Raw genomic sequence first — 24,288 nt, 5'->3', positions numbered from 1 at the left:
CTGGGCTGATGGCTCAGAGCCTGGAGCCTGTTTCCGATTCTGTGTCTCCCTCTCTCTCTGCCCCTCCCCCATTCATGCTCTGTCTCTCTCTGTCCCAAAAAAATAAATAAACGTTGAAAAAAAAAATTAAAAAAAAAAACAACAACAACAAAAAAAAAAACTAAGAATTCTGACTGCTCCTGGTGATCCAGGGAGATGGCACAGCAAGTTTAAGGGCCCTAAGCTTGAGTGAAAAATGATAGCAGGATATGCAGTCACAGAAACAGAAATGGACCACATCATGTAGGGTGTTACAGGCACTACTAAGTACGGACTTCACTGAATTTACCAGGAAGTTGTTGGAATGTTTTCAACAGGAGAGTGTTGTGATATGATTTATATGCATGCATATGTGTATATATATATGGTCCATTGAGGCATTTTATTTGCACATATGTATTATATCCCTAGAAAAAAATCCCAGGATATTCCCTCCGGTGTGTTTCATCCTTCTTCATGGTCCATGATGCCAGCTGAGGTTAGTACAATGAAAGCAAATTGGCTAGACAGGAGATTATTCTGCCATTTTTCTACATCTTTGAGTTGCCCATCAAATCTGGGGCTGATCACTCCACAGTTTAACCTGCCCATGAAGTTCCCAGCAATTTTCCCAGCTCTGTGATCATCAACGATTTCAAAATCGCCAGCGTAACCATGCCTCATCATCACAGCTATGACTTTGGAGTATGGCCTGATAAGAACCTGGTGTTTGCCTCTCTTTTTGGCATTGTTAATACTCTTGAGAGAATCTGCCAGGACATTTATGTGCATCATTACGGTGGCACAGAAAGATGGCAGAAAAGAGCTGATTTACATTTTTTTAAAACTACTCCTGTTATTATATGGGTAGTACATAGAGGGAGGCAAGAATTGAGGCGGGAATACTACTTAGGAAATTATTGGAGGCAACAGCTGATGATGCCTTAGGCTAGGAAGATACCTGTGCAATTATTTACTTTTTACCTTTAACTAGGTTTAAATCTAGCATCTAATTTTGTGCTCTCTCCATTTGTTACCTGTTCAGTTTCTTTTCTCTGTCTTCTTTTGGACTGATTCTTTTTTAACATTTCATCTATTTCTTCTACTGATTTGGAAGTTACAGCCTCTATTTTTCTTGCAGTGGTTCCCTAAGAATTATACCATGCATTAAAAGTCTAGAGTTAACCAAAATCTTGCTTTAAAAGACCTAAGCAGGGGCACCTAAACGGCTCAGTCGGTTAAGAGTTTGACTCTTGACTTCAGCTCAGATCATGTGGTTCCTGCACTTGAGCCCCACATCAGGCTCTCTGCTGTATGCTAGGAGCCTGCTTCTAATCCTCTGTCCCGCTTGCACTCTCTCAGTAATAAATAAACATTAAAGGGGTGCCTGGGTGGCTCAGTCAGTTGGGCGTCCAACTTCGGCTCAGGTCATGATCCTGCAGTCCGTGAGTTCAAGCCCTACATCGGGCTCTGTGCTGACAGCATAGAACCTGGAGCCTGCTGCCGAGTCTGTGACTTCCTCTCTCTCTCTCTGCCCCTCCCTCGCTCAAGATTTATCTCAAAAATAAATGTTAAAAACAAACTTTTAAAGAAATAAACATTAAAAAAATAAATAAAGACCTAAGCAAGCATCAGTCAATGGCAATGTGTGGACCCTGTTTGGATTACAATTTGAAGAAACTAAATGTAAATTTTTAAAATCTTTTTTTTATGGAGCAGTAAAAATACTCGGTATGGTACCATGATGACGAACACATGTCATTATGCATTTGCCCAAATGCATAGAACATAAAACATTAGTATGAATCATAATGTAAACTATGGACTTTGGGTGACGATGATGTGTCAGTGTAGGTTCATCAATTGTAACAAATGTACCACTCTGGTGGGGATACTGATAATGGGGGAGGTTATGCAATGTATGGGGGCAGATGGTGTATGGAAAATACTTTCCCCTCAAGTTTGCTGTGAACCTAAAACTGACCTAAAAAAATTATTATGACCTAAAAAATTAAGTTGGTAAAAAAAAAAAATCATTTTGGATAAAGAAATACCTGAGAAAGTTTACAGCTGTTAGATGTTCAGTACTCCCCTTTTTTGTTCCATAAGATATTTCAATAAATGTGAATGTTGCATTAAAAAAAAAAAACCACCAGCAGTTGTGGGGAGCCTGGGTGGCTTAGTCGGCTAAATGTCTGACTCTTGATTTAGCTCAGGTCATAATCATTGGGATCTGCACTGGGTGTGGAGCCTGCTTGAGATTCATTCTCTCTCTCTCTCTCTCTCTCTCTCTCTCCCTCCCTCCCTCCCTCCCTCCCTCCCTCTACCCTCCCCCAACTCAAGCTCACTCTCTCTAAAAAAGAAAAGAAAAAACATCATTTTGGAGATGGAGGAAATGTTAACACTGCCTAAATACGTAATGATATTAAGGAATTATGTTTATATTTTTCTGGATAATTGTATTATAGTTTAAGTTTATATATTTTTAGAGATAAAAACAATATATTTATAGATTAAATAATGTGATACTTGGGATCACTTTTAAAATAATGAGGGAGACAACCGGGTGGCTCAGTCAGTTAAGCATCCAATTCTTGGTTTTTGCTCAGGGCATGGTCTCATGGTTTGTGGGTTCGAGCCCCACATTGGGCTCCACACTGATGGTGAGAAGCCTGCTTGGGATTTCCTCTCTCTCTCTCCCCCCACCTGCTAGTGAGCTTGCTCTCTCAAAATAAAAATAAATAAATAAATAAAATAAAATAAAATAAAATAAAATAAAATAAAATAAAATAAAATAAAACAAAGAAGAATATGTAAGAAACCATTTTAGTCTTGAGTTGATCATCATTGGCCAATGAATACATAAATACATGGGGGCTTCATTATACTCTCCTTTGCTTTTACATATTTAAAGTTTCCCATACAAAGGATATTTTTAAAACTGACCCTCCTTCTATATAATACAAAGACCTCAGAACCTAGAACCTTTTATTCCCCTTCTGCTATTGCCTTGTCTTTTAATCCATTAGACGTTCTGTTTTATGCAGTTAAGATTCATTTTTATTTTCCAAATATGTGTCACTTTACTTTTCAGTCCTTCATACGTTTCTTTCCTGCCATGTGGTATCAATTTCATTCTGCCCAAGTATGTCCTATAGAACTGCACTACTATGATGCATATGGCTATTTAATTAAAACTTCAGGGGTGCCTGGGTGGCTCAGCAGGTTGAGTCCGACTCTTGATTTCGGCTCAGGTCATGACCTGTGAGTTCAAGCCCCACATTAGGCTCTGCACTGAGTGTGTAGAGCCTGCTTGAGATTCTCTCTCCCTCTCTCTCTGCCCTTGCCTTGCTCATGCTCTCTTTCAAAACAAACAAACACACACTTCAGTACCCTGGGGCACCTGGGTGGCTCCATCAGTTGAGCCTCCGACTTCAGCTCAGGTCATGATCTCACCGTTCATGAGCTCAAGCCCTCCATCGGGCTTGCGGCTGTCAGCGCAGAGCCGGATTTGGATCCTCTGTCCCCCTCTCTACCTCTCCCCCATTCACATTTCCTCTCTCTCTCTCAAAACAAACAAACCAAACTTCAGTACCTCAATCACACTAGCCACATTTCAAGTGTTCAATGGCCCTATGTGGCTTCAGACTATAATATTGGACAGCACACATAAAGAGTATTTCCTGGGGTGCCTTAGTGGCTCAGTTGGTTAAGCGTCTGTCTTCAGCTCAGGTCGTGATCTCACAGATCCTGAGTTTGAGCTCTGCGTCAGGCTCTATGCTGACAGCTCAGAGCCTGGAGCCTACTTCAGATTCTGTGTCTCCCTCTCTCTCTTCCCCTCCCCTGCTTGCGCTCTGTCTCTGTCTCTCTCTCTCTCTTACTCTCTCAAAAATAAATTTACATTAAAAAATATGTTTAAGAGTTTGGCCACAAACTTACTAAGTTTAAGATGCTTTAGCTAGGTTATAAGTTTCTTGTGGATATAGACAAGGTTTTCTTTTAGTGCCATTTGCACCGGTAAGTACTTTGTAACAGTGTTACATACATAGGTGGTATTCAACTAACCAAGGATTTCTCTCAGTACTGACATACTGCGACTTTGTCACAGATTTTTCTATGCATTGTATGACATTTAGCAGCATCCCTAGTCCCTACCCATCAGATGCCAGTAACACCACCCTGTCCCCCATTTTATGACATCAAAAAAAAAGTCTCTACATATTGCTGAATGTCCCCTGGAGGTAAAATATACTTGATTAAGAACCACTAATGCTTAATTTCTATATACTGGGATATTACCATCCTTTCACTCAACTGGACACATCAAAGTTATATGAGAAATACAGAACACAGAAATGGACCCACAAATGTAATGGCCAACTAATCTTCAACAAAGCAGGAAAGAATATCCAATGGAAAAAAGACAGTCTCTTCAGAAAATGGTGCTGGGAAAACTGGACACCAACATGCAGAAGAATGAAACTGAACCACTTCTTATACCACACACAAAAATAAATTCAAAATGGATGAAAGACCTATAAATATGAGACAGGAAACCATCAAAATCCTACAGGAGAAAACAGGCAGCAACCTCTTTGACTTCAGCCACAGCAAGTTCTTACTAGACCTGTCTCTGGAGGCAAGGGAAATAAAAGCAAAAATGGAACTACTGGGACCTCAGCAAGATGAAAAGCTTCTGCACAGCGAAGGAAACAATCAACAAAACTAAAAGGCAATGGATGGAATGGGAAAAGATATTTGCAGATAACATATTGGATAAAGAGTATCCAAAATTTATAAAAAAAAAAACCAAAAAACTCATCACACTCAAAATACAAAAAACAAATAATCCAGTGAAGAAATGGGCAGAAGACATGAATAAACATTTTTCCAAAGAAGACATCCAGAGGGCTAAGAGACATGAAAAGATGCTCATCATCCAGGAAATACGAATCAAAACCACAACGAGATACCACCTCACACCTGTCAGAATGGCTACAATTAACAACTCAGGAAACAACAGATGTTGGTGAGGATGCAGAAAAAGAACTTATGCACTGTTGGTGGGAATGCAAACTTATGCAGCCACTCTGGAAAACAATATGGAGGATCCTCAAAAAAATTAAAAATAGAAATACTCTACAACCCAGCAACTGCACTACTAGGTATTTATGCAAAGGATACAAAAATGCTGATGTGCAGAGGCACATGCACCCCAATGTTTATAACATTGTCAACAATAGTCAAATTATTTAACTATCAGTATCAACAATAGTCAAATTATTTAAAGAGCCCAACGGTCCATTGACAGATGAATGGATAAAGAAGATGTGTGTGTGTTGCAAATGGCAAGATTTCATTCTTTTTGATTGCCAAGTAACATTCGTGTGTGTGTGTGTGTGTGTGTGTGTGTGTGTGTGTGTATGCGCACGTGCATATACACACACTGGAATATTACTCAGCAATTGAAAAGAATGAAATCTTGGCATTTGCAACAACATGGATGGAACTAGAGTGTATTATGCTATGTGAAATAAGTCAGAGAAAGACAAATATATGATTTCACTCATATGTGGAAGTTAAACAAAACATGAACATTGATGGGGCGCCTGGGTGGCGCAGTCGGTTAAGCGTCCGACTTCAGCCAGGTCACGATCTCGCGGTCCATGAGTTCGAGCCCCGCGTCAGGCTCTGGGCTGATGGCTCAGAGCCTGGAGCCTGTTTCCGATTCTGTGTCTCCCTCTCTCTCTGCCCCTCCCCCGTTCATGCTCTGTCTCTCTCTGTCCCAAAAATAAATAAACGTTGAAAAAAAATTAAAAAAAAAAAACAAAAAACATGAACATTGAGGAAAGAAAGGAAAAATAAGATAAAAACGGGGAGGCAAATCATAAGACTTTTAAATTTTTTTTTTTCAACGTTTATTTATTTTTGGGACAGAGAGAGACAGAGCATGAACGCGGGAGGGGCAGAGAGAGAGGGAGACACAGAATCGGAAACAGGCTCCAGGCTCTGAGCCATCAGCCCAGAGCCTGACGCGGGGCTCGAACTCACGGACCGCGAGATAGTGACCTGGCTGAAGTCGGACGCTCAACCAACTGCGCCACCCAGGCGCCCCAATAAGACTTTTAAATACAGAGAACAAACTGAGGGTTGCTGTGGGGGGTGGGGGGAGGTGGGGGGAAGGGCTAATGGGTGATGGTCATTAAGGAAGGCACTTGTTGGAATGAGCACTGGGTATTATATGTAAGTGATGAACCACTAAATTCTACCCCTGAAACCAATACTACACTATATGTTAACTTGGATTTAAATAAGTTTTTTAAAAAATGAGTAGACAGACGTGCCACTTATAGAGATGGTACTCTAGAATAGGATCCGCTTTAGGTGGAAAAATAAGAGTTAAGTTTTGGCTTGTAAGTCATCCAGGTGAAAATGTCCAATGAGAACTTGGCTGTACAAAAAGAAAGGTCATTGGGGCGCATGGGTGGCTCAGGTGATTGAACATCTGACTTCAGCTCAGGTCATGACCTTGTGGTTCATGAGTTCAAGCCCCACACTGGGCTCTGTGCTGACAGCTCTGAGCCTGGAGCCTGGTTAGGGTTCTGTGCCTCCCCGCCCTTGCCCTCTCTCTGCCCCTCCCCCACTTGCACTTGGTCTCTCTCAAAAATAAATGAACATTAATTTTTTTTTTTTTTTAAGAGAGGTCAGGGCTGTAAGCACACTTTTAGGACTCATCAGCATATAAAATGGCATTAAAAGCCAAAGGAGTGGATGAGATCTTTGAGGCTTAAGAGAAAAATGTATACTGAATTAATGTACAAAGAATTGGTTTATTTATAACTTCAAACTTACCATCTAGGAACATCTTACATCTATTCATGTATTCCTTTTACTCTATGAATAAAATTTTGTGCTGTGTGCTAAAAACAAAACAAACAAACAAACAAACAAACATATTTGAGGTAAGAATCCATCCATGCCCAAACTGTAGCCCACCCCAATCCAGCATTTCTCAAATTGTGTTTCCTAAAGCTCCAGAGGACTGTGGTGCTGAGAAAGGCAAAGGGTTAAGGAGTAAGCATAGGTTGGAGGTGACAGAACAGTTTCACCCTCACTAAAGCAAAACCATCTGCAAGTGTTACAGGATTATATAGAGAACATTATTTGTTATTTTTAAAAGAAGATGTCTTTTCTTCAAATATAAAACGGTTAAAATTTTAAATCTCAAGTAAGAATTACTTAGCAGCTCTATTGTACTGCTATTCCACACCCAAGTCCTTATTAACATAAACCTAGAGAAGATTTACTACATTCATCTGCAAGTCCCGGCATGTATGTGATCTACTGTGCTCCCGTTTTATTTTTTTACTCTAGCCAAACAGAAATCAGGTAAAAGGTGTATGGATAAATTAGGGCCTCAAAATTAGATTCTGAAATATAACTCATTCAAATAAATTTTAAATACCAAATTACATAGCATGAACTTGTTTTAGGCAGTACCCAGAATGTTGTGACTCCTTTTCTCCATTAAGGTTAAACTTCCTTGTCTTACATAATATACATTTACTCCCAAGCATGCTATATAAAAAATAACTTTCATGCTCTACTATAAACTTGTCTAAACCAGTTTTAATATTGTTTTAAATATTACAGTATAATCTCAGGTACCCTAAAGATCACATCCTTATACAAAGCTATGTTTATTTCTTTGAATTTCTGATACCAAAAGATGTGATTAAATCAGAACCATGCTAATAAATTAAGTTCCTAATTCCCATAGAAGCTTTGTATTTATCAGATCTACATTCTCTATTTCTCTATCTACATTCTATCTGTGCATCCCAGTGTCCCTATTTAACTGTAAAATTATGAAGTCATTACAAAGCTGTTCTCCATAAAACCTAAAACAGAAATGTAATCTAAGGATAAAAAATATTTATTGATGATTATTTAATATTCATGTTTAAAATAAGCTCAAGTTCCTTATCTAAAGTACATAAATTACACACACAAATACATACACAAACACTAAACTAAGAAGTAGTAAGGATTCATCTGGATATTAAGTCCAGAACTTCCCATGCACAGGCCAAACCCTAATCTTCCTCCTATACTCCCTGATGTTGCTATGACCTTTTTTACCTCCCTGAATTAGAAATGTGAGAGCTACCCTTAACTTCCTCCTTCCCTCATGTCTCTACATACAATTGGTCATCAAAGACTATAGGGTCTACTTCACATCTCTTTTTCTCTTAATTTCATTTTTCTCAAATAGGCAACAGTTTTATATAGCTCAAAAATCCAAACACAGAAATGTATGCATTGAAAGTCTCAATGGAAGCACTTACACTATTACCCTTCCCCACAGCCACAAATAATCACCTTTACTAGTTTCATGAGTATCTTTCCACTATTTCTATTATTACCAAATGGTAGCATTACTACATACACTGTTCTCCACTGGCTTTTTTACTTAACACATCCAGGAGATCTTTTCCCATTAGTCCATAGACAGCTTCCTCATTTTTTGTACAGCTGCTTAGTATGCCGTTGTGTGGATAGGTCTTAGTTTATTATGGCTGGACACTATCACTATTACAAACAACACTGCAACTAAGAACTGTGTAAATATATCACTTCATTTCATATAACTGTAGGATAAATTCCCTGAAGTAGGATTGAGACAAAAGTAAATACAATTGTAATGTTGATACACATTGTGAAATTACCTTCACGTCATTTATAAATTAGTCCTCTTCTCTCCACTGTCTTTGCCACTGCATTCTCATGCCTACTTTAAAAAAATTTTTTTAACCTTTATTCATTTTTGAGAGACAGAGTATGAGCAGGAGATAGGCAGGGAGAGAGGGAGACACAGAATCCGAAGCAGGCTCCAGGCTCTAAGCTGTCAGCACAGAGCCTGATGCGGGGCTCCAACCAACAAACTGTGAGATCATGACCTAAGCCGAAGTCAGAGGCTTATCGGACTAAGCCACCCAGGTGCCCCTCTCATGCCTATGTTAATCAAGTACCCCTTTAACTGGTTTCCTTCCATCCCAACTATTGTCAATCCTATTGTCAACTGATCATTATTTTAATGATTTTTTAAATATACACTATAATTAATATTCTAATTTTTAAGTTCCAAAGATTACTGAAAAACTCCCTTCAATCATCCCTCCTTATCTCTACTGTCCAAACCCAATCCTCTATCCATCACCCAAGAGTTAAGCACTTTACTACCAGTTCAGGATTTACCTTACTAGACCATATTCTTCACATTTACATGCATATATACCTACCTGCCCCTCCAAAATACAGCACTGCTCTGGTTTTTTTCCTTATGTATATATTTAATAACATAGTATATATACTGTTCTACAACTTATCGCTCAGTATATGCCGTGTTCATTTCTTCAAATGACATTTTATTCCATAGTATGAAGATACCAATTACTTGGTTATTTTACTATTACGACCAGTTTTATTTTTCCAGACTTTTTATCATTATAAACTGCTGCAATGAACAAACTTGTATATGCCTCCTTATGCACATATAATAGTGTTCCTCTAGTGCAGACAACAGGCAATAGACTTGTTGGGAATACCATTTTAAATTAACAGATACTAACAAATTGCCCACATCAATTTACATCCCCAAACCAACTTATATTCCCAACAGTTTATATAATATTTATTATTTCCTCACAATATAGTCAATTTTAATATTAGTAAGCTTTTAAAATTTTGCCTAACTTTAATATGTAGCTCTCATATTACTAATGAGATTGCATAACTTACCAAATATTTATTGGCCACTTACGTCTTCTCGTCTGAAACTGCCAGTTTGTATTCCTTGTTTTTCTATGTCACTGTTTCTTTGTAGGAGTGCATTATATATATATTTCTTGTTTATTATATACATTACAAATATTCTTCCCAGTTTATTTGAAATTTCTGTATTTGGACATTGTCATAAAGTGTTAAACTGGGGTTTGGCTAAATTTATCAAAATATCTTCCTAAAACATACAGTCATGTATTCCAATCACCTATCAAATACAGATTTTAATTACATGTATATTTAACTTGAAGTGAAAAATAAATAGCTGGCCACCTACCATTCCACTTCATAAACATAAAGCCCAGAATTACCCTGAAATGGGAATCTCCCATCTCCTCAGTGGGTCTCTGTTCTCAAATGCTTCTTATAGAGTCAATTTAACATTGCAATGGGTGAAAATTTAATATATAAAAAACTTTATTTGGTACGACATAGCCCATAAATGTAGGCCAACTTCCACTAGGGCACAATTGAGGAAATAGCAATATATTTCATCACTTGGGGAAAAACTGGCTGTATTGGACTTACTGAGAGATGGTATCTCTACTTCCCATGTAGCAACTTCCTACAAAGCATTTCAGACTTTTCTGGATCTGGCCCATGCATCACTGTGGCTTCATCAACTCACCACTTCCTACTTGCATTTATACTCCAATAATACAGTTACCTATAATTACCCCTACATACGATTCTGTCTTGTGACATCATTCCTTTATATGTTATTTTACCTAAGAAGTCTCCTTACCCCAAATTACCTCACCATGTATTCATATTCTTTCTTCAAAACTCAGTTCAGACATTACCTCCTCCAACAAGCTCCTGTTGCCCTTCTCAGCAAAAAGAATTAATCATTTCTCTATTTTCTCATTGTGCCCTGAACCTACTTCCATAAATATATGGATTCCACTCTATTACAAGGATTTGTTTACAAGCTCTCCTCTCCTGCAAGCCTTAGGAAGTCAGGAAGCGTTTATCTCATTCTTATGTGTATTTTAGTATTCAGCAGTTTCTAGTATCCCACTCAATAGCTATTTGCCAAATTAAACAAGTCCTCTCTATTCAGCAGTACAACAAACACTAAAAACACATACACAAAATAATTGAAACCATGTTCTTTAACTGAAGATATTTCATAACCTGAAAGGATATGTGGCTTATAATAAGAGTGGTTGTGATTCTTTTTAAGTGGGCTTATACCGTAGATCACTGTTTTCCAAGCTGTAGGTCATGACCCTTTAGCAGACTGTGAAATCATTTAGCAGGTTAAAGTCAACATTTTTAAAAGTATCACCATATAGCAAATATAGTAAAAGTAAGCCATGTTTCATGAAATTGTTGTTCCAGTCATAAATATGCACACAGAACACACACATATAACATGTACGCAAAATACATTTATTTATGTATTGATTATTGATACAAAATACATTTTTTACTGTGGATCACAATAAAAAAATAATTGGAAAGCAACTTCCATAGTCGCTATACAGGTTCAGAGAAGCTTTAAATCAACAAAGTGATGTAGTCAAGGAAGGCCTCTTCAATGAAAGACATTTGTTTGGAGCACAGTCTAGCTCCCCACTACCTCTCTAATCTATCACTCCTCCTTATTCATTCTGCTCTAGGCACACAAGTCTTCTTCATCATTCAAACAAGCCAAACATGTTCCCACCTCAGGGTCTTGCACACGTTGTTTCTTCTGCCCAGAAAGCTCTTCACTTCTATAACTGCATGGTTTACTCCCTCGTTCTAGGACACCCAAAGAGATCTTTCCCTGACCACCTAAAATAGCAACCACCTTCTACCATTCTCACCCCTTATCCAGTTTTATTCCTTTTCATTCCACTCACTACCACCTGATAATTTATTTACTGTGCTTTTCCTCCCCTCTCATCCTGAATGTCAGCTCCAAGAAAACAGAGACTCTGTCTTCTGTTTTCATTACCATACCACCAAAGATTAGGACAGGGCCCAGCTAAAAGCAAGCATGTCAATAGGCCCTGACAAGACTATCAAGGAAAAGGAAAAGGAAGAACATGCAGAATTGTGCCTGAGCATGGTAAACTACAGAGGAAACAAGGTTGAAGTAAGGTTGAAGATGCACAACGTGAAAGGTTTGAAAGCCAGAAAGCAGAGTTTGGACTTTATCCTGCAGACAATTGGAAGTCATTCAATGTTTTGAGCAAACGGTGATCCATTCAAACATTTATTCAGCACAAGTTCAATTCACTTTGCTTGCCACAATGCAGAGTGCAAAGGCCCATAGCACATGCTCTCTCCTCCACTGTTTAGGTTTAATAGCAGTGGGTTCAAAAAAAGTTTTAGGAAAATTATTCTGGCAGCCGTATGTAGGATGGATTGGACGAAGAGACTCTAAAGCTAGAAAGGGAAATAATAGGCAAAGCAGAGCCTCAGGACAAAGTGAGATCCAGTAAAGAGTAATCTAAAGAATTGTGCTGACTAATGGGTATAAATAATAAATTAGAAACATGTATTATAAACAACTTTAAGATTTAAGTATGATGATGATAAAGCTTACAAAGAAAAACTGAGCAATTTCCATCACTTTTAGATTTATTATTACCCAACCACTGCACTTAACAATCAAAGTGATCCAAGACGAAAAGTTGTGTGGAAGCAAGATTCCTAGAAAAGCAAAAAGAATTCACTTCCATCCAGTTCACAAAATAAGATGAAAGAATAGATTCATCATGGTGACAATGAAAAAAAAAAATGTGCAAACTTGTACTCTTTTTTTTTTTTTTTTTTTTGAGAGACTGAGAGAGGGCACAAGCAGGGATGGGGTGGGAGGGGAGGCAGGGAAGAGAGAGAGACCCTTAAGCAGGCTCCAGGCTCAGTAGAGCCCAATGCGGGGTCTCGTTCCCACAACCCTAGGATCATGACCTGAGCTGAAATCAAGAGTCAGACACTAACCAAATGAACCACCCAGGCGCCCCTCTATTCACTTTTTCAATTAAGTAGAAATCAAATCAATGGTATCTTTTGAAAAAGAGAAAGAAGACATATGAGAAAACAGAAAAATGTGAGATTAATAAAACAATGGCCAAGTTACAAAGGCCCATTGGGAATTGTTCAGCATAAATTCAGTGGCCAAGAAATCGTCATTACCCACCTAATTACCCCCATAAATATGCTGTGACTGTGAAGAAAAACAGAGGAGATAATGGAAAGATTTAACAGGTAAATATGAAAGAAGTGACTGGTGTTAAGTTCAGGCTATATCTAATGCATACAGGAATAAACTAAGAGAAATTGAGAGTCTGTATGAAAGGAATGGCTGAAGACACAGGTGGAACAATCACAGGGGCAAAATGTTAAGACTTCACACAAGCCAGGATATAAGGGAAATTTTTCAGATCATTCACTTAAACACCATACCATCTGCTATGGTCTGAATGCCTGTGTGTCTCTCCCTCGCCCCCAAATTTATATGCCAAAGTGATGCTATTAGGGAGGTGAAATGTTTGGGAGGTGATTAGGTCATGAGGAAGGATCATGAGTAAAGTTTACGTCCTTCTAATAAAAAGCACCCAGAGAGCTCCCTTGCTCCTTCCAGGACATGAGAATACAATGGACAAGTCTGCAACTGGAAAAGGGTCCTCCCCAGACCCCAACCATGCCAGCACCTTGATCTTGGACCTCCCAGTCTTCAGAACTGTGAGAAATAAAGTTCTGTTGTTTATAAGCTACCAAGTCTGTGTTTATTATAGCAGCTCACACTAAGGCACAGTTTAAATTTTTTCCCTCTGTTTAGATACATGGTAAGTGTTGTAGACACAGAAGAGTACAGGAATCAAAGACTGGACATTCAATTTTATGAGAGGAAATAACCTAATTCCAGTGTACAGTTCTACAATTAATAATATTATGACTTAGGGTAAATATCCATCTAGTTTCCACATCTGCAGAATGGAAGGGCATATTAAAAGAAAAGTACCATAGCGGCCTCTACTCACCTCTTTTAAAAGAATTACTACTGTAGTAAACCAAGTTACAACAATCACACTCCTGGGTATTTACCCAAAGAAAACAAAAACACTAATTCAAAGGAATACATGCACCCCTATGTTTATAGCAGCATTATTTACAATAGCCAAAGTATGGAAGCAGCCCAAGTGTCCACTGATTGATGAAATGGATAAAGATGTGATGTGATATATATATATATATATATATATATATATATATATATACACACACACATATATAAATATATATATACACATATATATGCAAAATATATATATGCAAATATATATATGTGTGATGAAATATTATTCAGCCATAAGAAAGAATGAAATCTTGCCATTTGCAACATATGGCTAGAGAGTATAATGCTAAGCAAAATCAGTCAGAGAAAGACAAATGCCATATGATTTCACTCACATGTGGAATTTAAGAAACAAAACAAGGGGGAAAAATGAGAGTCAAAGCAAGAAACAGACTCTTAATTATAGAGAACTATCTGATGGTTAACGCGGGGGGGGGGGAGGTGATGGGTAAAATAGGTGATGGAGATTAAAGAGTACACTTGATGTAATGAACATAGGGTGATGTATGTTACTATTAAATTACTATATTGTACATCTGAAACTAATATAACACTGTATGTTAACTGGAATTAAAAAGCAAAACAAATAAAGTAGAAAAATAAATAAATTAATGTCTTATCCCTCAAGTATAAAACAGAAAAAAGGTAACTGGGTTAGAGGTTAGTCTCTTCTAGAAAAGATTCTACACAATGTAATAGAATCAACGATATTGGTGGAGGTTTAGCATATTTTATCATCAAAGGAAATAAAAGTGAACATGTTTTCTTTTTAATTGTTTTTTAAATTACCATAGATTATAAAGCTATATAATAACATGAAAAGGTGTATGTTTTAATATTAAAATAGGACTCAAAACTGAATAAATATTCTACGGGTTCCTTAACTGCAATTCCAAAATACAAAAACTCTTTTGATGGTAAAACCTTACCTGAACTGACATGAAGCTATTTATAGCCTTTACCCCATTTGGTAAAAATGTTCATACATCTCGCTACAGAAATAGTAGTATGTTTGAAGAGGACTGGACTCTGTTGAAAGATTATATTATTACCTTGCCTATATCCAAAAAACTCTTTTAATTCCCAAACCTATTAGACCCCAAGGGTTTTAGTGGGCTATGATCCTATAATACTAATGGCTAACATTTGCTGAGCTATTAAATGTGTCAGACACTGTTCTGATCACTTTATATGCAGTAAATCATTTAATCCTACCAACCACCATGACATAAGTATTATAATTATCCCTAATTTACAAAGTGGCAAACTGAGGCACAAAGAGATTAAGTAAATTGTCTGAAGTCACAAAGCTAGAGAGTGACTAAACTGGGATGAGTACATTTAAAATATCACACGTAAGAGGGAGAAAATACAAAATAGAGAACGGATTATGATAGAATGGTAGGATTCAGTGATTGTTTTCTCTATTCAATTAATGTATTACTATTAGAATAGTAAATAATCAAACTTAAAAAAATACAAGACTTCATTAACTTACAAAGTCCCATTTATGTGCAATTCCTAAGTCAAATTGCATAAACTGCACAGTATAAAACGCAAACTCCTCAGTTTATGCTAATCATCTTCAATTTTTTATTGAAATACAACATTTTAATGTTTTTCACTACAAGAAATACACAAAAACATATATTCATTTTAGTAATCAGAAAACCTGAATAAACAAAAAGAAAATAATCACTTTTAAAACTACACTCAGAAAAAATCAATTACAATTTGGCACATACCCTTCCAGATGTCAATACAATTTTTCCTTGAACAATGCAGGGCTTAGGGGCACACATACAACCCCCCCCCCATACACACACACAGCTGAAAATCTTGAGTATAACTTTTCTCTCCCCAGAAACTATTAATAGCCTACTACTGACATGAAGCATAATTATGGATAACATAAACAGTCAATATACGTATTTTGTATATGTTATATACTGTATTCTTACAGTAAAGCAAGCTATAGGAAAGAAAATATTAAGAAAATCATGAGAAAATACAGTACAGTACTGTACAACACAAACAAAAACCTGTGTATAAGTGGACCCAAGTAGTTCAAAGCCCTATTGTTCAAGGATCAAGTGTATTATGTTTTTTAACCAAAATGGAATTGCTTTTAAACCTACTTTTTCACTTAACATATGTCAAGACATCTCTTCATGACTTTACCTTCTTCTAACATCATATTTTAATAGCTAGGCAGTACCCCACTGTGAATATGTACCCTAACAATCACTGTTAAACATTCAGGTTGTGTACAATGATCAAGATCAAGTACAGTGATCAAGAGTTACTGACTCTGGAATCAAACTGCTTGGATCCAAGTCCTGGCTCTACCACATACTAACTCTGCTCCTTTAGACAAGCTACCTCACCTCTCTATGCCTGTTTTCTCTTCTGAAAAATGAAGGTATTTTCTACTTCATATAATTAATGTGGGACGGGGGGTCAAATGTTGATACACAGCTTTTACTATCAACAGTGCTGCAATTAGTATGCTCAGAGCTAAATCTTTGCACACACCCTTATTCTTATTACATCAAGAAAAATTCCCTTAAATGAAAATTCCCATGTCAGAAGGTATGACCATTCTTAAAGGCTTTGAGTCTGCCAAATTACAGCTGGGTTTAAAGGCCTCATCAAATAGCTCTCTCACTTAATACTCATTTCTCTTCATCCAAGAAGGTGAAAACTGTGATCCAGTTAACAGCTGTTTCACTCAATTAGTTTTCGCTCTTCTACTTCTGTACCGCAAACCTAGACCTGTATCATAAAAACTCAAAACTTTGTAAGAAACTTTAGGACGCCTAGCCCAAATCCTCATTCAGCGTATTAATTCCTCCACCCTAGAATCCCTAACTGAACATCATCAGTGAAAGCAGAGAGCCTACCACCCAAACCAACCCATTATATTTTTACTGTTTCATGGAAATTTCTCTTGAAAGAATGTTGAAACCTGCCTCCTCTACTACTCACTGATCCTAGTTCTTTCTACACAGATCAAATCTGATCTTTCTGTGTGATAGACCTTTAAGTATTTACAGATAGCTATCATTTCTTAGATGAGCTTCTTTCTCTTCTTTGAGCCAAACAGGGCATTTTTCAGCCTTTTCTCCTTTCCTCATGTCCATTTCCTCCATGATCAAGGTCCTCTGGATATGCTGTATAGCTCACTGGTTTATAAACTTGAGTGTCTATCACCTGGGGAACTCGAAAAAAATACAGTGGCCCAGGTCCTATCCTACTTAAGCTTGGGCTTCCATGTTTCTGCTCTCCAGGTGATTGTAATATGAAGTCTGAGAACTGATGCAAGGGCCACGCGTATTGTGACAGTATTCTACCTGAAAAACCGACACAATATCCCAGGTATAATACAACCAATACAAGTAAAGCAGAGATAACACCTGCTCTTTCTACATTGTTCTACCAACTCCAAAATGACATTTACTTTAAAAAATATTATACCATAGTGTTGACTCACGGTAAACATACAGTTAAAATGATCTGACTCTTTTCCACATTCTCTATTTGTGCACTAGCACCTTGGGCTCTAACTGCCAGCCTTTCCAATTATTCCCATTAAAAGATTAAGAGAACCAGGACAAAGAGTTTTAGACTCCTATTTCTAAATGTATCAATGACTGCATATGGATTCACCTTCAGTGGAGAAATCATTTCATGCTTTAGCCTCTACACTTCCATCATGGACATACTTAAGTCTAAATTCAAGTATACTAGCCCATCAACAACTGAACTGACAGCTGATTGCAACAACACATCTACTCTGTGCAAAACACTGTTATGAACAAGGTGGGAAAACATACAGGCCTTAATACTAGTACACAGACCTTCTGGAGAGCCTGATGGAATAATACCTTCAAAAAAGTTAAGTCTAATACCAAGATAGACACGTTAATGCTATAGAAATTAATGACTACTAGTTGGAAAGCTCTGGGGCCAAAGAAATACTAGAAAACTAAGTTACCCTGAACTTTAATGTTTCATTTCCCTTTTTTTTTTTTTTTTTTTAATATTTACAAGACAGAGAGGAGATGGACCATCAGTGAATTCATCCACACTTAGGCTACTTTCAAAGGGACACTGCACCCTCAAAAATACACACTCAAAATAAATTCATGATTCAAAATTTCATATGAGTTCTGAATTTGTGATTTGTTTGCCTTACTTGTCCCTAACTTATGAAGTACTCAAGAGGAGGAAGAAGAAAAAAAAAAAAAAAAAAAAAAAGGCCATTCTACAGATGAGGCCCATTATAAATACATCTTAGAGATGCTGGGTGAGGGGGAGATCCCATCTGATATTTATTTTCATTTTCATGGCAAACATCAAAAATATACCTGGCATTTTCAAACAATTATGTCAGGAATGACCAGATGCTTCCTGTTGATGGAACAGTAGAGAACTACAGCCTGACAGAATCAAACTAGAGTTCACAGAAACAACTGGAAATGAATGTAGCTTCATTTCAAAACCATTAAACCAAAGTATGGCCTTACATTTTCACACATTTACAGCATAACTGGGCCCCAACCTAAAATACCCAGATTGACAGAAAGAGACAGAGAACTCAAACTCTAAGTTAGGAGACTTAACTCTAAATATATGTATCTACATTACAAAAGTATTGTTTGACCAAATGTTTCACTGCAGGATTCCTTTTAAATGGAGAGGTCCTGCAGTGCTTTGACAGTGTCCCTTCTTCAAATATTACATTTACACACAAGTTTTCACAGGTACATCTAATATGGAATTCATATTTTACTTCCATAGATTAAGATATGGAACTAAAAATTAAGGTTAGTCACTTAAAATATTTTCCTGAGTCTCCAGGATATGTACATTAAGCAAACTTTATTCTTGATACTGTTTATATATCTAAATACCAAATTAAAAAACTTAGAACCCAAGACAAAAGTATAGGAATCAATCTTCCTAACCATATTTTTAAAATGTATCTTGTTTAATATACTCATTTGACATGTATGGTGACAGGATAAAAATGACAAATTTCTCAGTTAAAAAAAAAAAAGTCATAAGCATACAGTGGGGTTCTGGGAGTTTTCAGAAGTTACATGGTGTGATACCACAACAGACTGAATGCAGATTTAAAAATCTAGCTGTCTTGTATTAAAGCATTTAAAAGACTTGCAGAAATGCAAAACAATGTCAACTCTTGCCAATATGTGACTTGTGTTAACATGTAATGGAATTTTATTGCTGTTATTTTGGGGGAAATACTTAAAAAGACAGAATTTTTAAAACGCATAAAGCCATCTTTAATTTCCTTAAATTCAAAGTCTGACCCTGAAAGTGGAAGTGTCAAGGCTGACGTTATGGGTCACTGCGAACACATTTAAACCAAGCTGGGTGGGTCTACAAGTGAAATTAAGTATCTGCAAAAAGAATTTTCGACTAACATCTGCATAATAAATTACAGCGCATTTTTAATTCTGGAATGGAAAATTACTTTACAAGGATTATTTACGGACTACATCAAAAACATTTTCCAGATAAAAACTATACTTCAGGGGGGAAAAAATGTACTTCAGAAAGTAACTTGCCTGAATCCAGACAGCAAATCAGTCTTCGGAGAGAGTATTTAAAATATTTCCACATTACCAAGCCCCCTTCAAAAGTACTGTGGTCGCTACCCGTCCTTTGAGCAGACGTCTGCTCGCCACAGTCCAATCAGGTTTAAAACAAGAGTATGTGTACAGAAAACAAGCTTAAAGTGGGGAAACACACACAAAGCAGGCCTCTATAATTCCTTCGGTTTCAGTTTTCACGATGCACCCCTGAGGCTACGCACGCTGATTCAACACGGCAGCACAGCTTCAACGAAGCACACTAAATACACACTGATTTCACTGTGTCCAGGCAGAAATGACCTGGCAAAATTCTCAACTTCTTTTCCGAAGCAGTGCACCCGCCCGGCGGCCAAGTCCCAAGAGCAGAAGTCTCGAGCATCCAGAACCGCGGGCTTTGTCCCCTCAGGGACTTGAGTCCCCGAGGTCGTGGCAGTAGCCGCGATCGTCCCCGCGCGGGCTGGGCCCGGCCCTCTGGTTAACCCTGTCCGGGCCGGCCGCTCCCGCGGCGGCCCGAGCGCCTCCCGGTCCCGCAGGCCTCGCAGCACACCGCGCCCCGGACCGGCCGCCCCCGCCGCCCCTTCTTCGCTCCGGGTAGGCTGGCGGGGCCGCCAGGCCGCCGAGACAAAGAGGCCGGCAGTTCCCGGGGCGGCGGGCGCCGAGGCCCGGCCGGGCCGCGCCAGCCTGCCTCCCTTCCTCTGCCGCCAACCGCCCGCCTCCCGGCGCCCGCAGAGCCCCCGCCGCCCCGGCTCGACCCCATCCCCGCCCCGGGGCCGCCGGCCGGGATCCGGCCGGCTGTGAGGCCGCGGCGCGCCGGGGCCGAGGAGGGGGCGGCGGCCGCCACCATGTCTGCCCGCCCCTCCCAGAAGCGGGGTGCCCAGCGGACAAAGCGCGGCTGCGGCGCGGGCGGAGCGGGCGTCCAGGCCGACCCCGCCGACCCCCGCGGAATAAGCGGGGCCAGGAGCCCCGGAAACCCGGCGCCTTAATGCAATAAACAGGAAATCGCGGGGATGATCTGGGTTCCGGGGGAAGTGGAATTATTTTTTACCAGCGAAGAGATCAACTTCCACATCCGGTGGTAACAGGGCCCTACACAGACCCGCACTGACCTGGAAAAGCTTCGGGAGCGGCGACGGGGGAGCAGCAGGAGGTGGTGCGGGGACCCGAGGCGCCTCGTACCCGGCCGGGCTGACGCGGCCCCGCTACACACAAAGCGCTTCAGCTGCACAGGGCGCTATTTTCCGAAAATGCCGCGTCTGGTCGGCGCCCAAAATCCCCACCGAAAAGTCCCCCGTGCTGCGCGCGGAGGGACACATGGTGTGCGAGTGAGTCAAAGCTCCCAGCATCCCTCCCGGACCCGGCCCTTGTCAAGCCCTCGCCTGAGCCTTTCCGCCCCTGCCTTCGGTCGCAGATCGCTCCCCCACTCACTCCCTGACCCCATTCTAGCAGGAGGAAAGGGACGACAGATCTGATTTTTCTTTTTAACGGTCGAGAGGGAAATATGCCATTTGTGGAGCTTGAGCCACACAAAGAAAGCGGCGGAATGATCCGCTCTCGGCGACCGCAAGTCCCGGCTCGCCCGGCGCCTGCGCGGCACGGGGGTGGGAGCTGCGGCCGGCCATGTGCGCGGTGGAGGAGCCCGGCTGGTGGCCGAGTCTTCCCGCCTCTTTCTGCGGGGGCTGGCGGTTGGGATACTAAAGTGCGTGTTCCTACCTTCTTTTCTCACTGACAAGACCGCCGAGACGGGGAATCCCCACTCCGAGGTTAACCAGAGTCGCCTAGCAGAGTCCTGGGAGACGGAAGAGCAGCCAGCAGGCTAGGATTTAACTTAAAGTGGCCCTAGATTCAACTAACCAGATTGGGACAGGGGTAGCGGTTGAGGTACAAGAGGAGGAACGAAGGATGGTCGGTCCATCTCCACTTCCATAAACTGAGCAGTCAGGTTCATGACGAAGACGTACTTATTTCTATAGCCTTTTTTTGTTTGTTTGTTTAACATACTGGTGGTGTCACAGGCGTCTCGTACTTAAGCGACCTAAAATAATTGCTTGCTAATTTGCCTTGGATTACTGTCACCTCGAAGGTAGAGGTCTGTGTTTCCGTGGCTGGAATGTCAAGATTTTTGTTGTGTTGTATTTTATTAAGAAAGTAGCAAAAGTTTATTTGGAGGTGGTAATTTACAAAGTAAAAGTCTTTGGAAGTTAATTTACTTGTGATGATTTGCTAAGAAATCCAACACACCGGTATGTTTTTAACAGATGAGCTTAAGAATGACTTTCCTACGTGGCTTTCCCAAGTTGCTAACGTGCAAATTTTGGCTTCCTATGTTTAGGAGTTGGTAATATCTGAGACAGCGCCAAGAGTTCAATCTAGGAGAGTTTACAAGCTTAAATGAAATCCATATTACTTTTTGATTTTGTGATTACTTCAGATAAGTAATTTATCTCCAGTTATCCTTTTGTGATATTGACGTGGTAAAGGCTTGTAAGTCTTTAACTTATTAAAACATTTTGCCTAAAACAGAAGCAAAGTAAGTGGCATAGGAGCCATATTGTTTTCTTTTGATGTAATGTTTTCAAGGCTTCAGTTGATAAAAACTTGTCAAGTTTTTGATATCATATGCTTTAACATTGAGTTGATTGGAGTAAACGTTGAACTAATGATTGTTACAGAATCCTTGCCCTCCTTGATTTGCCATAGAGCCTAGACAAGTAAACAGGAAACATCAGTAGTAAATGAGGGTAAACTGCTGAATACTGCGAAATCCCATACAGGAGAAATCCTTTACTCACCTGGGAAGGAGGACTGGGGAAGCAATTAGCTTTAATAAGGAATTGGGGAAGAGTCTTCCAGGAAGAGGATGCAATGCATGCAAAGTTAGGAGACAAACTTTGAAGAGAGTGTTGAGTAAAGAAGATAATGCTGTTTTAGGAGTGTCTAGAGATGTTCTTGAAGACGTTTAATCATGAAAACCTTGAGTGGTATGTGCAGAGATTAGCTTTTGAGAGCAAAGAGGAACCCGTTAAGTAAAAGTGTCATAGAAATGGATTTGCATGGTAGGCAGATCAGACTTATGCAAAACTCAGAGGCATGGAAAACAGTTTGGAAAAAACAGTAATATCTGAGAGAGTAATGCCTTGGACGGAGATAGTGACAACTAGTGTAAAGAGTGTGGCCAAAGTAGTTATTGAGAGTTTGGTGATTTGGTTGAGTGGGTAAGGGAATGACAGAGGGAGATGTCAAAGATGACTCCCAGGTGTGTTGGGGGAGCAGTTGGAAAGATGGTCCTGTCTTCACTGAGATTAGAAACAGGGAAGAAGAGTAACACGTTATAAGTTTCTGTTTTGACCTGGTTGAATTTGAAGTGTTTGTGAGACAGCCAAGCAGATATGTCTGGCAGGCAATTAGATATTCATTGAAGTTGTTTCATGAGCACCCTTCTGTAACTGGCACTGTTGTAAATACTGGAATAGATTAAGCAGCAACAAAACCAACAAGGTTCCTGCTCCTGTTGCTAGTGCAAGGAACAGACCATAAATAAGTTTTACAAAAGGAAAGATAGTATCTTATAATATGCTCCATTAAGAAAATAAAAGGGTATTTGAATAAAGTGTTTCTCTAGGGGAGAGAACAGGCAAAATTTTGGAGGTTGTTCAAGAAAAAGCTTCTTGGTTGATCAAGAGAAGGTATTCTCTGAGCTAAGATCTAAATGGGAATAAGGGCAGTATTTGAGACCAAAGGGAATGGCAGAGCAAAATCCTAAAGTGAGAAAGAGTTTGTTGTGCATAGCAAGGAGGTCAATGTAACAAGTTTAGAAAGCAAGAATGGTAGAAGTAGTCGGCTGCCTTGGTAAGTTTAAGTGTGGTAGAAGGCATCAAAGGGTTTTAGGAAAGGAGTAACATGGTTGGTAGCAATAGAGAAAAGGTGGATAATTTGAAGATATATTTGGTGATTAGACCTGACCTGTATTGCTAATGAGTTGACATGAGTGAGGGAACGGGAAGAATCCAGAGTTATTCTTAGGTTTGGGCATGATTATCTAGGCTAGCGCTGTCCAATATAAATATAAAACAAACCACATATGTGAGTTTATAGTAGCCAGACACATTAAAAAAGAAACCATTGCAGTTAATTTTAATTTAATTTTAATCCAGTATAGTCAAAATAGTATCATTTCATATGTGATCAATATTTAAAAATATTAAATGTTTTTAAATGTTTTGCAGTCTTTTTCTCATTACTAAGTATGTGTTCAAAATCTGGTGTGTATTTTATATTTAAACATACCTCAATACTTGATTCCATAAAATTTACAGTTGAAAAAGTAGATTAACATGCCCAGTCATTCTGAACATACTTAAAAGTTTTGCAGTATTTGAATTATGTATCATTTGTTGTTTAATTTTAAATTAAAGATTAAAATTATAATTCCTAAATTAGTCACATTTTAAGTGCTCAATAGCCACATGGCTAGTAGCTACTATTGGACAGTGCAGTCTAGTGGAAAATCAGAGTAAAAAAGTTGTGTGGAACCAGCCTGGAAGGCCTTGGATGCCATGTTAAAGGATAGGGATTTTATCTTAGATACAAGGGGAATAATAGACGGTTTTTGAGCTAGAGTGACTCAATGTTGTACTTAAGGCTAGAAAAAAACAGTAGGGGGCGCCTGTGTGGCTCAGTCAGTTAAGCGCCCAAAAGTTGGTTTTGGTTCAGGTGGTGATCTCAGGGTTTCCTGGG

The 24,288-nt window shown here is 39.2% G+C and overlaps 2 protein-coding genes across 8 annotated transcripts in view; both read right to left on the bottom strand.

Moving 5' to 3' along the window:
• GABPB1 (GA binding protein transcription factor subunit beta 1) overlaps positions 1–21,091 on the bottom strand; it is a 70,932-nt gene extending 49,841 nt beyond the window's left edge. For 2 of the 7 annotated variants that reach the window (XM_043555443.1, XM_043555442.1), the window contains exon 1: positions 20,661–21,080. The gene's annotated coding sequence lies outside the window, so the exon portion shown is untranslated. Of the gene's footprint in view, positions 1–20,660 lie in introns of all 7 variants that reach the window. The other 5 variants (XM_043555439.1, XM_043555445.1, XM_043555440.1 and 2 more) reach the window with 5 other exon arrangements.
• LOC122468658 (40S ribosomal protein S15a-like) lies at positions 100–1,289 on the bottom strand. Its single transcript, XM_043555446.1, has one exon. It carries the CDS (start codon positions 811–813, stop codon positions 484–486), a length of 330 nt encoding a protein of 109 aa, XP_043411381.1. The 5' UTR covers positions 814–1,289; the 3' UTR covers positions 100–483.
• Positions 21,092–24,288: the final 3,197 nt, after the last annotated feature.

This window comes from Prionailurus bengalensis, chromosome B3 (assembly GCF_016509475.1).
Source record: "Prionailurus bengalensis isolate Pbe53 chromosome B3, Fcat_Pben_1.1_paternal_pri, whole genome shotgun sequence".
Taxonomy (NCBI): Eukaryota; Metazoa; Chordata; class Mammalia; order Carnivora; family Felidae; genus Prionailurus; species Prionailurus bengalensis.
Note: the sequence above shows the minus strand (reverse complement) of the source record. Positions and strands in the feature narration are given on the sequence as shown.